Raw genomic sequence first — 14547 nt, forward strand, 5'->3', positions numbered from 1 at the left:
TTGTATATCAAAGGTATATACCTACCATCTCCCTTTTTCTATCTCTCTTTCTTCATATTTTCTAGTGTTGTGCGGCTTTTTATAAATTAGACGATATATATCGCTATAAGAGAAAAAGTTTGTTTGCCGAGTAAATTGCGAATGAGTGAAAAATTGCGATTGTAACTTCACAGTTTAAATCTCAATCTTTGCTTTGTTATTTGATTACCGTCCTTGAAAGTTGGTCGGTTAAAGGTTTCTAAAAAATATTGACAAATTTATTCGCCAAGTTTATTCGCGAGATTTTCGCAAGAACAAAGTTCGTACGTAATTTTTTAGGTAAAAATAACAAGGACGGCTGATTCACGGCTGACTCGAGGAGGTAAACTTCGCATAATGGAGAACGGATCATCGAATCCGACGGTATCCGGTCGCCGACAATCGAACGACCGGCAGCAGCCGGTCTTCGACCGGCCGCCGTCGCGACGTCGTCGACGATCTCTCAGACTTCCCTTTGGCAAACATTTGAACGCGAGATGGCACGACGCCGGGGATGCTATTCCATCCTATTCACCTTTCGCCTGTTTCCGCGAACGATGCGATATCATTCGCCGCCCGGCTCACGTCACGTCAATACTTTCTCGTTCGCGAGCATTCGCGTTTCCTGGTCCATTTACGTCTCATTACGCTACCCATTGACTCGTTAACTCGCACTCTCGGGCGTTAACTCGCCGCGCAACTTCGCCACATGGCGGGATAAAAATTGCATGAACGAACGAGATGTTAGTTGAGGCGAAGAAAACGAGTAGATAACGATGTATGACTAACGAGACATATATATATATATATATTAGCATTTGGCAGCAACATTTTGGAAATTCTTTGGTTTCTTTTTTAACAGATTGCATTGTGATCTACGATTTGTTACGACGCTAAATAATCTTTTGTTCATTTTTTCAAGTGAAACATAATTGCAATTAATCCCGCTATTTGTAAATTTTAATATTTTCTTGTAGAGAAATAGATTAAAAATGTTTATCATTGAAATTACAGAATTTCATATTGATAATAGAGAGCGTTTCTTTCTTTGTCTCGTACTGTACGATTATGTTTGAGAGGAACGCTTCATTTAACTTTCTATTCTTCCAAAGCGACATGCAGCGCACAATGCATCCTGTTGCATTCCTCTCGCGTTGCGCACAGAATTGTTATTTGCGTACATTGTTTAGGATAGGGAACAAGCACTAATTGAGGGTGATCGAAAAGCATTGAGGTAATTGTATAAACGGATAACACTATTGCACAAAAACATCAAGTTTATTAACGTTGGAGCATTTGCAGTCGATGTTTATTGAAACAAATACAATATTAAAGATTTCTTTTTTTTTTCGGAATTATGTCGGAAATTATTCGCGCGAAACCGGTGATTACAATGCGCGGTATTTTATATTTTACATTGTAAGAGCAATAACATATTACAATATTTGTGGCATGTGGCGGTGTTTTTATCTCGTATCTCGACAGTATTTTAATATTTTAGAGGGATGATTAAAATTCTCGTGTACTATGCAGATGCGTCAGATGAGTTGTCCCGCAAAAGAAATATTGTTCTAAACTTATCTAATAATTACGTTAATTATTTTTGCTGTCTTAGCAACACGGATTTCAGACATTTTTGTCTTGTTAAATGCACCTATATCACGAATAATTTTTGTTATCCATTTAATAAATAATAATATAATCCTCCTAATTGTTAATTTAAGATAGCGGTTATATCCAAATAATTCTACTTCTAGTATACTTCATTATTCTTGATATTTTGCCTTGCGATGTTAAAGAGGGAAGTAAGTAGCTTTGAGAATGTTGGCCTGCAATCGTGAGGCTTCGTGTTACGTCTGTCATTATACGAGAGTTAACGCCCAGCGCGCATTCTTGTGCGATGACATATCGCCTCAATAGCCGTGATTACCGTCCTTGTAATCACCTTTTCTGCCCTGTTGCATTTCAATCGCATGCACACGCGAATAACATCGGAGAAATTCTTCGATTTCCAATTTGCGAGAGCTGTGCCCACGCTAATCGACTCCCTCAGTGCTCCTGTCGCGTCCGCTCTCACACCGAACCAATAATAATCGGAGATCGTGAGCGAAGATCGACAGTACGAACGATGCAACATATCTCGTTCGCAGGATTTCCTCTTTCCCTTTCTGCGTTTAATATTCGCGATACACTTTAATCGTTCATCAGCCGCCCGAAACCAGTCGGCCCAATAAAACGAACGGGACCAGGAACGGATGACGCCGTCTCGGAGCATGAAGCTAATAATTTTTGAGATTCACGAAAACAACAAGAGCAAACACTGAAGAAACATATATATATACACGCTAGTACACGAGTTATTCTCAATATGTTATCATAACAAAATTGACAATTATTCTGAAGAACGTGGCTGCGTATAAAAATTAATTGAGATTTTAATTAATTTCCACGCGTCTTCTTCGTCTACGAAAAAAATAAGGTGAAGATTACTACGAACGATACGACGAAAAGAATTGGGAAGAATCACGTCTATTTACGTCAGTAAATTTACTTTGATTGATGTTCGTCGGAAGAACTTTCAACGCTATCGTTTCGCGTCCAGATTTTCGGAAGTCCATGACTGACGAGTTTCGTCAGTTTCCATGTAAAACATCCGCCCCTGGCCGTCGGAGATGGTAGGAAGAAGAGATGCGAGAATCCGAAGAAGAGCTGGGACAGACGGGTGGCGGCGCGTGAAAGGAAGCGGGTCTTCTTTCCCGACGGGATCCGCTGCAGCATCAGTGGAGTAGTGGGTGCTGTGATCGTCGAGGACCGTCTGTTGTCCCTTCCCCTCCTCCTCCTCCTCACCCCGGACGGAGCCCATCGCCCCACCAGCCTCATCTCATCCCTCACCCTTGCTCCAAAATGCCCCTTACGCAAACCTCCCCGCCGTCGAAGGATCTCCCTTGCCCCACTCTCGCTTACCTTCCCCACTCCTTCACATCCACCGTCCTCCACAGTGTCGGGAATCATCGGTTGCCCCTCTGTCCTCAGTCTGTCACCGATCGCGCAAGCGTGCGGTTCTTCCAAGGGAAGTGTGACCAGCAGGATTCGGTCTCGCGTTTGTGTCGACGCTCCACGAGAAACGTCGTGTCGCGTGGATCCTCGCGAGGTCGATGTATGCCGATCGCGATCCGATTCGTGGCGTGGCAAGAACTGTGATCCCGGACGTTGAATTACTCTCGTCAGCCGTCGTGCGGTCAGATGATAAATTGCGCGGCCGTAAAAGGGAAATTGCCGAGGATCGCGTGAACCGGTCGCGTGTACTCGACCACCGACCACCCCGCCGTGTGGTCGCCTGAAATTTTCTCGGAACACATTTTCGTAATCCGCGCGTCTCCGTTGACACCCGTGTGCACGACAGGACGTCGATCGACCACGTCGCCTCTCCTTCGACGAAGTGACGTGACCGAGAGGCTTCCGGTTGCTGCGAGCGAGCGCGAGAGTTGCTTCCCCGACGTTGCTGGACATCGTCGACGTGGATCGTCGGTGGCCGTTTATTGATCGATCGAAAACCCGCGATTCCTCACACGGCGGAACGAATCGGACGGACCCTCGTCACCTACGGGAAGATCCGGCTCCGAAATTTTCAGAGCAACCCAACTGTGTCCCACGCTGTGCCCCGCTTTCAATTGGTCACGGCCTGTCCCGCACCGAGTCACAAGACCGAATGGATTATTATTATTAATCTCCGTCGTGACGAGAGAAAGAGCCGCACGGCTGCCCGCAGTTACTCATAACGCGTAACAAAGTGGCGAACGTGAATACTCAAGAATTACGTAGTAGACGCGCGATTTTCTAGCAGGGTGCACAGTCTCTCGTCGTGTTCGTGAAGGGCGCATTCTGATTCCTCGAGGTGCGCGCGCTGTGAACCCCGACGAAGGAAAACGAAAGTGAATCGCGCCCGGAGTGCCTTGTGAAATTTCGTGCATCGCCAAGTGTAGTGAATGAATGCGGTGGATACCGGTGCCGATTGAAAAGATCGCGCGTCCGCAAAGGGAGGAACGTCGGCGATGCCCGGGGAGATCCTGGTTTACGGCGAACGACTGTCAGGCTGTGCGACTCCAAGAACAACAAGCGTACTTTCTTCTTACCCTCGCGTGTAGCGTGGTGTAAACGGGAGACAGGTGCCGAGAATTTCCCCTGCTCGCGGGGTTACCCCCCTCTCTCTCTCTCTCTCTCTCTCTCTCTCTCTCTCTTTCTCTCCCTTTGTCTTTTTTATTCCTCCTCGCCTCGTCATATTTCAACGACTTCGTGCGCCCGCGACGAGGTTTAATTTGGGATACCGTGGGGGTTTCGCGCGCTTTGTCGTACGCGGGCGCGCGCCATCCATCGACGTCGTGGATCTCTCCCCTTTGAAGTCCAAACCGGAAGGATCGTTTATACGAAGGCGAATATACACGCTTCTCTCGGTCTCTCTCTTCCCCGAGTGACTCGAGACGACAACGACGACGACGACGACGACGACGTATGCGCGTGTGATCGCGCCCCGCGATCGTTTACCCGGCGCTCTCGACGTGCAGTGTAGATCGCGACGAGGTCGCGGGTCGTCGCCCACGTCTCCGTTTCGCTCTCGTCGATGACAAAGAGAGGCGAACCCACTCCTCCATGTGCGACCCCACCGCGTTGCTGGATCTAGTGCCGGGCGAGGGATTACTCAAGAGGCCGTCCATGGATTACAACGAGTACACATATTGCTACGGCGGTGGTCGAGGTGGGTGGCATTTCTTTCCCCGGTGTTCCTTCACGGTGCGCGGCCATCGGGAACCAGCTCGCGCCCGCCGCGGAACGAACGTGATTTTCTATCGTTCGAGTCTCAATCGCACGATCCGATGCATTCCTTACACGGTCGTCGAAACCGGCTCAAATAAAGCCGGCTCGAAGAAATATTGGTGGGGAGATGTTAAAAAAAATCCACAAGTTTACGACGTCGTCGAGAATTAAGATCGTCGTTTAACTGTGTGTTAATTATCAACTGGTGAAATTAATCGCATTAAATCCGTTTTTTTACATCTCACATTATCCGTCACATTACAATTATGTCACATTACATTACCTTAATTAAAATAATGATTCGAGATTATAACGAATATTATTGATAATTAGAAATATATTTATCATATGAATTATTGATAGTGTTTCGGTATTTGGATATTGGAGAATTAGTGTATAAATGTAATATTAGTGTATAAATGCCTGGCCGCTGGTTTACTTCTCGTTAGACTCTACAGAATTAAATGCGGATGATCCTGACACGTGTAACGACGATATCGTTTCTGTTCCGTGCAAAATTTAAAAATGAAAGGCAGCTCTTCCATGAATATATAGGGGAGAATATAGCCAATCAATCAAAGAGAATCGGAGTGTAGTTAAATATTTAACAATGCGAAATGGAGTGGCGTTGATAGAGTGCTATTCCCGATAACTCAGTTTCTCCATAGAAAAACACAGTGACTAATATTTTTATTAAAATTGACGTTTATTTATTTTTATTTGTGCCACGTCATCCCGTGTTATTCCAAATTACGCCGCATTGTTTAACGTTGACGGCAATTTAAAAGATTTACGCGAGTACAACGGCGTCTACGGAAACAAACAGCTCGAATCTTATGGGAATGTTATCCTGCGATGATTTTCAATGAAAAAAAAAAAAAAAAGAAGCAAGTACTTCAATGCCAGATAGCACTTCGGTTCTCGGCAAATAATAATTAAGAATCCTTGAGCCACGCGATCCACCTACTTCTGCCTGTCGTGATAAAGCTTCTATTTTCGGCGCGAATCGATTGTCCCGAGGCAACGCTGCCCCGCGGCGATGGAAAAAAGCAGCAAGACGAAAACATCCCCGCAGAGATGGAGCAGAGGGGTGTCACGCGACTGCATTATCACGCGGGCCCTATTTGTCAAGTCGACATATCCAAGGCGTGACTCGGAGAAATTTTTTCGCGTGTAAAACTGCTTGTAGTGTATGTAAATGAAATTTTCCATTATGTGCCTCTTAACTATTCGACGGTGAAAGTCCCGCGTTTTAATGGAAAAGGGTGAATGTAGACAGTCTCCTATACGGTATCGCGTAACCATCATCGAATCTACTCGTCATCGTCACGTATTTACCACGCGATGCGAAAGAAGATTGATCGGTGAATCACGTTGATAATAATTTCCAACATTTATCTATCGTTTTGTGAGATTGCGCCTAACGTCGCAATCTAAATACGTTCGCATCTACGATATAAAAACGCAAAAATTTAATGTCATTTACATTATGCGTTAAAATGTTTGCGCACAACTCATCAAGATTTTTTATGATATTACGAAACGTTTACGTCTTAGGACGTGGGAAAATTTCAGGTATCATACGTTGTCGGAAACAGAAACTTGTTTCATTTTGCCGAAGCACGATGCAGTCGTTGAGTGAAATTCCGTTTTAAACTCTATTACGCAAGCACGACATTTCCATTAAGATTTTCCGACGAAGTGAACGGAAAAACGGGTATAATTATCGTTGCTGAAAAACGAGGCGTAACAGCGCGACGTTGCTTCTTGCTACCGTCCCGTTACTCGATACTTTGAATTTCTCCATGTGCAAAATAATCTTCCTTCGACACTGTCAAATCAGAGACCGTTCAAAGTGACAGACGTATGTTTCCATGACTGGGATTGACACCGATAATAACAATTCTAATAAACGATGCTTTATTTCTGAATTTCGAGAGTTAATACAGTTAATACAGTTATTTATGAATTGCATATTTTAATAGCATATTTTAATAGCATACTTTAAAATAGTCGCAAGAGTGTATAAAAAAAGTTTTGCTTTCAACAGCTTATAGGAAATATAGAGAGCTTAAAAAATGGATATATTTATTGGTGACAATAAACACGATGGCGAGACTTCGTTTAGTTGAGCTTTATTAATTTCCATGCTATACTTGGCCGAATGAAAGTTTGATAGACTGAAAGTGGCGAATTCGCACAGACTCCGACCGCGGCGTCTCTATTTCTCACGATGGAAAGCTGCCATTCCGCGAAGATCCGCCGCGAACTCGTTTCGACTTCGCGATAGCGTTCGAGCCGCGATAAAAACTCCATCCCCGGCGCGCGAATCGATCGCCCGCGGGCGCAACACTTTCATCGTGTGTGTGTGTGTGTGTGTGTGTGTGTGTGTGAGAGAGAGAGAGAGAGAGAGAGAGAGAGAGAGAGAGAGAGAGAGAGAGAGAGAGAGAGAGAGAGAGAGCGTAGAGGGTGAGAGATGACGGAGGGAGGGAACTCAGGGAAAAGCTGCGAGAAGAACGGCAACGGGCGCGCGGAGAGACATACGTGGCACGAGGGGTTGGGCCGGCGCGAGGGTGCGGGTTGCATTACCACCACGCAGGAGCCGTATTTATCACTCTGACATTTCCAAATGTCGCGCGGTTTATCAGGTGTTCCCCGGTGGAAACCTTAAGGTACCTTCGCACGAACTCGCCATCCACCGGCGCGGTACGGCGCGCCCGTGAGAAAGTACGAACACGTGCGTGCATCGCATCGGTTACGTCATTAAATTTACATAATAAGACGTCGCACGGTGGCCGGACGCCACGTCGCAGTCATGGAGTTTCGTGGTTGCGCTCGTCGTCCTGTTGTCGTCGTCCTTGCTGTTGCCCGTAGTCGGGGGGGGGGGGTTGCTGGTACGCTTGGCGACGCGCAGCTGCCGCGATCGCCGATAATTGAATGGAACGGGTTTAGTTAGCGCCTCTCGAACGAGTCGCCGTGACAAAAATCTCGAATCGAAAATCTCCTCCTCCGCCGTGTGCGCGCTACCACGCCACATTTCATTCGATCTCTCTTCGAGACTGATCGATCCAGGTGCGAGCGCGATGTCGAAACGCGGAGCGTTGTAGACTCGTCTCGTGCGGGCGTTTCTGTTTTGTCGCACGGTTCTCAAAAAAAAACGATAAGCTTTATTTCTCTTCTTTAGTATCTTCTTTTCTGAGAGAAAATGTCGAAACGAAATGGAATCTCCATTGTCGCAACTGTCATCAATAGGAGAGCACAATTTTCGAAAAAGTCATCTATAATTTCTTTCACATATGTTAATTCCTCCACCGCGTGAAATGTGCGCGGAATTAAAAGCGCAAATTTGTGGAACCGTTTTTGTCGAGAATAGATTAAAATGCGACAATTTTCGCGAACGAACGTAACGTTGTCACAGGGGGAATTAATTAATTTCGGGGCGGGCCGCCCTCCGTGCCACGCGATTTGCACGTTAAATCGCGGCGCTCGCCATATCCGTCGTCGCCCTGCGCCCTACCGAACGTGACCGATTTACTCTCGGCGCGGCCCTGCGCGCGACACATTAAAGTTATTCACTTTAACTATTTTCAAGTTTCGAGGCGGCTGCCGGGTCCCTTCCCGGGTGTACCAGTCCGCGCTGCGTTCCTCTGAATGCACCCGTAACGATCCCTTTTCGTGGCCGACAGGGGCAGGGGCGCCGACAACCCCCCACGTATCCGCGTCGTTTCCGACTTCCGGCGCGCCGCGCGGATTTCGCGATGCACACCACCGTCGCGAACTTTCGTAACATCGACGGAAATAAAACAAGCCTGAGTTCGCGATCGTTTGGGAGAGTAGTAGATTTAAGCGCGCCGAATTTCAGAAGATCCGAACGAATCACGATGCAACTAGAAAATACATAGAACTTAAATAATTATTTTGTGGTGACGTGAAAAAAAAACGATTTTAGCCTGATTGCTTTTCGTATTTTTAAAACAGAATTAATTATAATAGAATATCATGAACGATGTCCTAATATAACTATTGCAAATTGATTTATTTCTGGTACATTCATTCTGTGATATCTATTTTTTTTTTTAGTAGATTTATTCACCAGAGCAACTTTAAGAATTATTGATTTTTGTTTTAATATTAGTCTCTAGTATCAAGACTCAATCTAGATTTAGAGATTTTGCGCTCCGCGAATTTTCGCTTCGAAATCATAGAAAACAGTCAAAAGAGTGCTTTCAATACAAATCCAGCTGCGCTTTTAACGGATACAGAGTGCGCCCAGATAAATAAATTAATAACAATTCTTTGCGAGAATCGCACGTTGTGCTCTCTGTGCGCGCGGAACGCCGCACGTGTAATAAACTCTCCGTTAACGGCGAGAGATTCTTCACGCGTCTAGCCGTAATATTATATTATAATCGCGCTGATCTTCCGACGTGTATTAAGTCGTTAAACACGATGTCCAGAATTACCGACGTACGAGAGCGATAGAAAGAGAGAGAGAGAGAGAGAGGGTGGAAGAGAGGGAGAGATATAGAAAGGGAGCCTTTGTAATAACCTTCCCGGAGCGAGAGCGCGCGCCTATTACCGCCTCGAGCGCTAAAATACCTATATGACGGGGCCGGCCTTCTTGAATTACGCGGCAGGCTGCTCCGTCGAGATTAACGTCTCGTAATAACAAGCGCGCCGCGGTGGTGTAAGGTGGTGCACACGGGGTTCCCCCTCCCCACGGAGGCCGAGGCGAAGGGAAGAAACGATCCAAGAAGAGGCGACGCCACGGCGAGCTCTCCTCTCGCCAGCGCCAACGGCAACGGCAGCGGCGACTTCGATTCCTTCGTTAAAGGCACGTGCACGTGGTTATATCGGTTGCTCGCTCCAAGACGGTTCGGTTTCCGCCATCACGCAGTCTAATTGCTATACCGAAAGCTCATGTGGGATAAAAGAGTGTGCCTTTCGCCCCTTACGCGTGAGATTTAGGGATCCCGACGGAAGGACGAGAGCACGAGGCCGACGAGCAATTATCGTCCTCTCGGATCGATAGGGTCGATTTCGCCTCCGGATTGTGTCATTATTCGTCCGATGGACGAAGGAGCGCGGCTGTCCCTCTCTCTTTTTCTCTACGACGCTTCATCGAGTAAGACGACCGCAAACTTTGATGCAGTCCTACCGCGAATCGCGAGATTGAATAATCTCGCGGCCTCGTTCCATCGCCGCGCGACACGCGAACTTGAACTTTTCAATGCAGTTTCACCGGACTTCGTGGAATCGGACGTGTTCGAGTAATGCCTCCTTCAGATTGATGGAGTCGTGCTTGCATTTTTTTTTTTTTGTATTCACAGCGGAATGATTGTGATTTGAGAATATGTTGAAAATATAACGTCAACGTTTTGAAAATGTCACATTTTATAAATGACAGTAACTTGAATATATCACGCAGCCATGCATTTATTGATAATCGATCTAATGAATTAATTACGGGGAAACCTCATTAGTTTTATGTTATCAGTAAAACTTGTTCTGTTTCGCACTTAGAAATATGTCGGCAACCACTGGAAAATCCCAATTTATGAAAATGGAAAACTTCATGGAATTTATACGAGCTGAGCTGATATCTATTTTCTCAATTTATGAAAATGAAAAACTTCGCGGAATTCATACAAGCCATCCTACCTATTTCGGGGAAAAAATATAATTTAGCATTCCATTCCGCAGGTTACGCGTTATTTAACAAAGTATACATCAGTAATAGACAGCAACTATTTACAAGATTAAATTTCTCATGTACGCTACATTATATGTGTGTATTATATATCTTTGCGATACATATTATGTACACAGTGTAATATATTTTCTACATCTCTCTCTCTCTCTCTCTCTCTCTCTCTCTCTCTCTCTCTCTCAATGTGTCGTACCGAGTTTGTTTGCTTACCCTGCATCTTGTTCCATCGACGAAGCTGCCATTTTCCTCGAGTAGTCGAGGAAGTCATTTCGACCGAACCGTAAAACGCATCGTACCGTACCCGGCCAAACTTTAATACATACGCCTCGGTGGATGCCGCACTCGAAATTGAGCAATCTTGCACCCCATGAAGCTATCCTGCATCGCAAACTTGCAACTTTGGTATTCCTAGAGTGCCTCGGCCACTGGGCAACTAATTTAGTGGTTTCCTTGGTACGAGACGAACTCGACACTTTTGGTCGCGAAATTGGTATTCCATTGATCCATAGGTGCCATTTCTCGAAGATGAGGAATCTTTAGAAATCCTCATTAAAAAGTTCTTCTTATCATAATTATCTTTCACATATATAACGAATTACGTATATAATACGTTTAAACGAATAAATAAATAATTTTATATGCACGATTAAAATGGAAGTACAACTACCTAAGTACTTGAACACCAATTGGTCATTTTTACATTGAACTTTGTACTCCAATTGGAGATTAATCCATATATACACAAAACATACAAAAATTAACATCCAAATATTAATTCAAACATTTAAATCAATTATTTGGAAGACCGAGATGCAAAATGTAGCATGCTGAAACTTTCTCAGACAGCTCGCGCGAATATAGCATAACGTCAAAGAACATTCTTACCGTTTTAACAAAATCGCGACTCTTATTAATAGCGCACGGTTACCACAAGTATCGGTTATCCGTTCGTCTGCGAGCTGGTTCGGAAAATGTGATTGCCCGAGCAAAAGTTCGGAAACGGCGGAATCTCAGTGGCATAAGGATGGAGGGCTGCTTTTGGGGGGGAGAGAGGAGGAGACGAACGACCCCTAGGATCGTCTTCTACGACCTCCTCTCGTCGCGGCGAGCCTCCTTCCAATATCCACGAGCTGCCAAACGCAGGATCTCCTCCTCGCCCACGTCGCCCGCCACCCGTCCCGAATCTCCTACCCTTCCTATTTCCCTCCCCCGTCCTGCCCCTTATCTCCCTCACGCTTCCTTCCTTCCTCCCTCCTTCCTCTTCCTTCGGCGGCCGCCCCCCCCCTCTCTCTCTCTCTCTCTCTCTCTCTCTCTCTCTCTCTCTCTCTCTCTCTCTCTCTCTCTCTCTCTCTCTCTACCTTTCCTGGCTCTATCCTCGCCAAACGGCCGCACGGCATCGATTTTAACCTCGGCTTTGCGGATTTATTTCGGCCCCATGCCTTAACCGACCCGAGAGAGCCGTGTGCCGGCGTATTTCTCTAAAGAAATCATTTCCTTTCGCGCGATTACGGTAGAGGAATGGCGACGTGGGATCGGGAAAATCATAAGGGGGTAGTACAAACGTCGTGCGTACGCCGGCAATAAATTTCACCGCACGATGCACGATGCGCACGGTTATCGCGTCGATCTCGAGCCTCTCCTGCATGAAATTCCGAGACGGGAACCGATAAACATTTTACGATACCCTCTGCTTCTTCGAGGAAACGGGTTAACTCTCCTAAGATGAGAAAAATCCATCTTGCTAGACGGATTTATATATCAAGGATTGAATGATATAATTACGCATGAATTAATTTCTTCTATTTAACATTTGATTTAAATCCGACACTGATAACACTCGCACTTTTTATATTTCTATTCTCTTACGTCTCTCTGAAGATTCTGCTGATTGCACCAACATTATTTTGACTTTAAGTGAGACTTAAATATGCGTCTGTCTTTATTTACTTAAAAAGAGATAAGATACTAAAAAGATAAGCGATAAAGATAAGATACTAAAAAGGATAAAAGATAAAGATGAGATACTAGAAGGTAAATATATGTTTAAGTCTCGCTTAGAACCAAAATAACGTTGATACAACCGGGTTTAAAGAATGCCAGATAGAACCTTTTTCAACTCAACGGAGGCCTCGTACAATTTCGTAACGCAATTTGGCTTAGAAGCAGAAATCCAGTGCACTGTGGACATAACGGATATCGTTGCGAACGTCGTTGGCAGATATCCCGATCTATATTCCGGCGAAATCTATCGACCTATCGGCGCCTTCTATAAGCATGGCCCTCCCTATTCATTAGGTACGTTCGCCGCGAGAAATCCAGATTCGAAAGTTTCCATAGAGGGAAGAGCGGTAAGGTGCGGAAGGTAAAGTACGCGGAGGAGGGAGGAATCGGTGCGTCCTAAATCACTCCTTTCTTTACGTAGGTGTACTAACGACTTCGCCTCCTCCACAGCCTGTAATTAATAGTCGGGCCGCGTTCTCCGGGATCCTATATCACCGCGGAGAGAGAAACCGCGCGAGATATAGCCGGAGATCGAGTATAGAATCGTAGGATCGTAGATTGTAGAGGCCCGATAGGGTGCACGCCGATCAGGAGCGATCGAACGAGAACGATTATCGTAAGATTTCCATCGACTGTTAATTGCGCCGATTAACGAGTACTAGCGTCGAGGAGCCGCAAAGAAGGGCGACGGATGGCGTGTAACGTTTTGTTACCAATTAATTCTTATTCTTTCTCTTTCTTTACACACACACACACACACATACACATATATATTTCTACATACATATATATTTACATACATATATATTTCTCTCTGAGATAAGTCCTGCTAACCAGTGTACAGATGGTAGATCTCCAACTGGCCGTGTCGCACGTATCGCGGGCTCGTCGATCTGCGTGAGATACATGGGTAATCGTTAGCAGCACTTTACGACCGGCATTACTACGGTAAACGTAAAACATTATATGGCGGAGCTCCATTAAATGACCGGTTAATAAATAACCGTCGCGACGTATGTGCCGGCGTGCACTGCATTCGTCGTCGACCGCAAACGACTTTCCTCCGAGAGTCGATCCGTCGCGTGTCGCTCGATTACGCAAAACCCGGTGTAACTGTCAAGAGTCGTGTCTGCTATTCAGCCGATCAGAGCCGATAGTGTGATGGCTGGGAATGGCTGGAGGTGTTGCCGAGGTACATTTTCAGTCGCGGCTGTTCGTACTAATTAATTTCGCGAGACGTCGTATGGTCGCACGTTCGATCAGTTAACCGATGTTCGATGATATTAACGCTTAACGAGCGAGAGAAAAGATTATTGCTTCCGCGGTGAACCTTTACGACATCTCAAATATAACGAAGTATATAAATAATGTCGGTACAATTTATCCTTGACAAATCGATTCGGGCTTTACGAACGATTGTTGACAGCTATGAGAAATGATTATATTCGCCCGGCCATTCTCCATCTCATTACATCCCAGCTTTCACTCCGCACTTTGTTCGCAACTCGCACAAGTAATAACTTGACGATTTCTTTTTTTTTTTTCCTTTTTTTTTTGCCTTATTAATGCAAATCGGCATAGATTACCCCGAGATAGATTCGACACGAGGATATAAACCCATATTACTTACTCTTATTACACTTATCTGTGCAAATAAAAGCACAGGGGAATTCTGGAGTATCGATATACCCGTGATATAGTCCTCGCATTACCGGTTGATGCGGCAATTCTCTTGGGGCCGGGGGTCGAGCCGGTATCGATGATACTTAACCGTCGTCGTGAGTCGACCGCTCACTTGGTGAAACAATAATGCGTCTCGCTCGGGCGATCGAAGAGCAACGACGACCCGCCCGACGATTGCAGGCCCGCAGCCACCCACGCGTCCTAGATCGACGGGGATCTCCTTTGGGCATCGCGGGGCAATTTATTCGGGATATGTCCGTGTAACGCGTGTGTAACTGGCGCGCGTAAAGCGCGGTCGTACGAGACCCGCTATCGCGAATCGC

The 14547-nt window shown here is 45.7% G+C and overlaps 1 protein-coding gene across 11 annotated transcripts in view; it reads left to right on the plus strand.

Moving 5' to 3' along the window:
• The window catches only part of Ten-m (teneurin transmembrane protein Ten-m), a 499088-nt gene that overhangs the window by 448346 nt on the left and 36195 nt on the right, over positions 1-14547 (plus strand). Inside the window, exon 1 of one of the 11 annotated variants that reach the window (XM_089085483.1) lies at positions 2543-4771. The exons of the other annotated variants lie outside the window; for them this stretch is intronic. Within the exon in view, the coding sequence (XP_088941609.1) occupies positions 4666-4771 (106 nt within the window). The 5' untranslated portion in view covers positions 2543-4665. Of the gene's footprint in view, positions 1-2542; positions 4772-14547 lie in introns of those variants that run through there. 11 annotated transcript variants of the gene reach the window in all.

The sequence above is a fragment of the Pogonomyrmex barbatus genome, unplaced genomic scaffold (genome assembly GCF_055798465.1).
Source record: "Pogonomyrmex barbatus isolate J1 unplaced genomic scaffold, ASM5579846v1 scaffold10, whole genome shotgun sequence".
Classification (NCBI taxonomy): Eukaryota; Metazoa; Arthropoda; class Insecta; order Hymenoptera; family Formicidae; genus Pogonomyrmex; species Pogonomyrmex barbatus.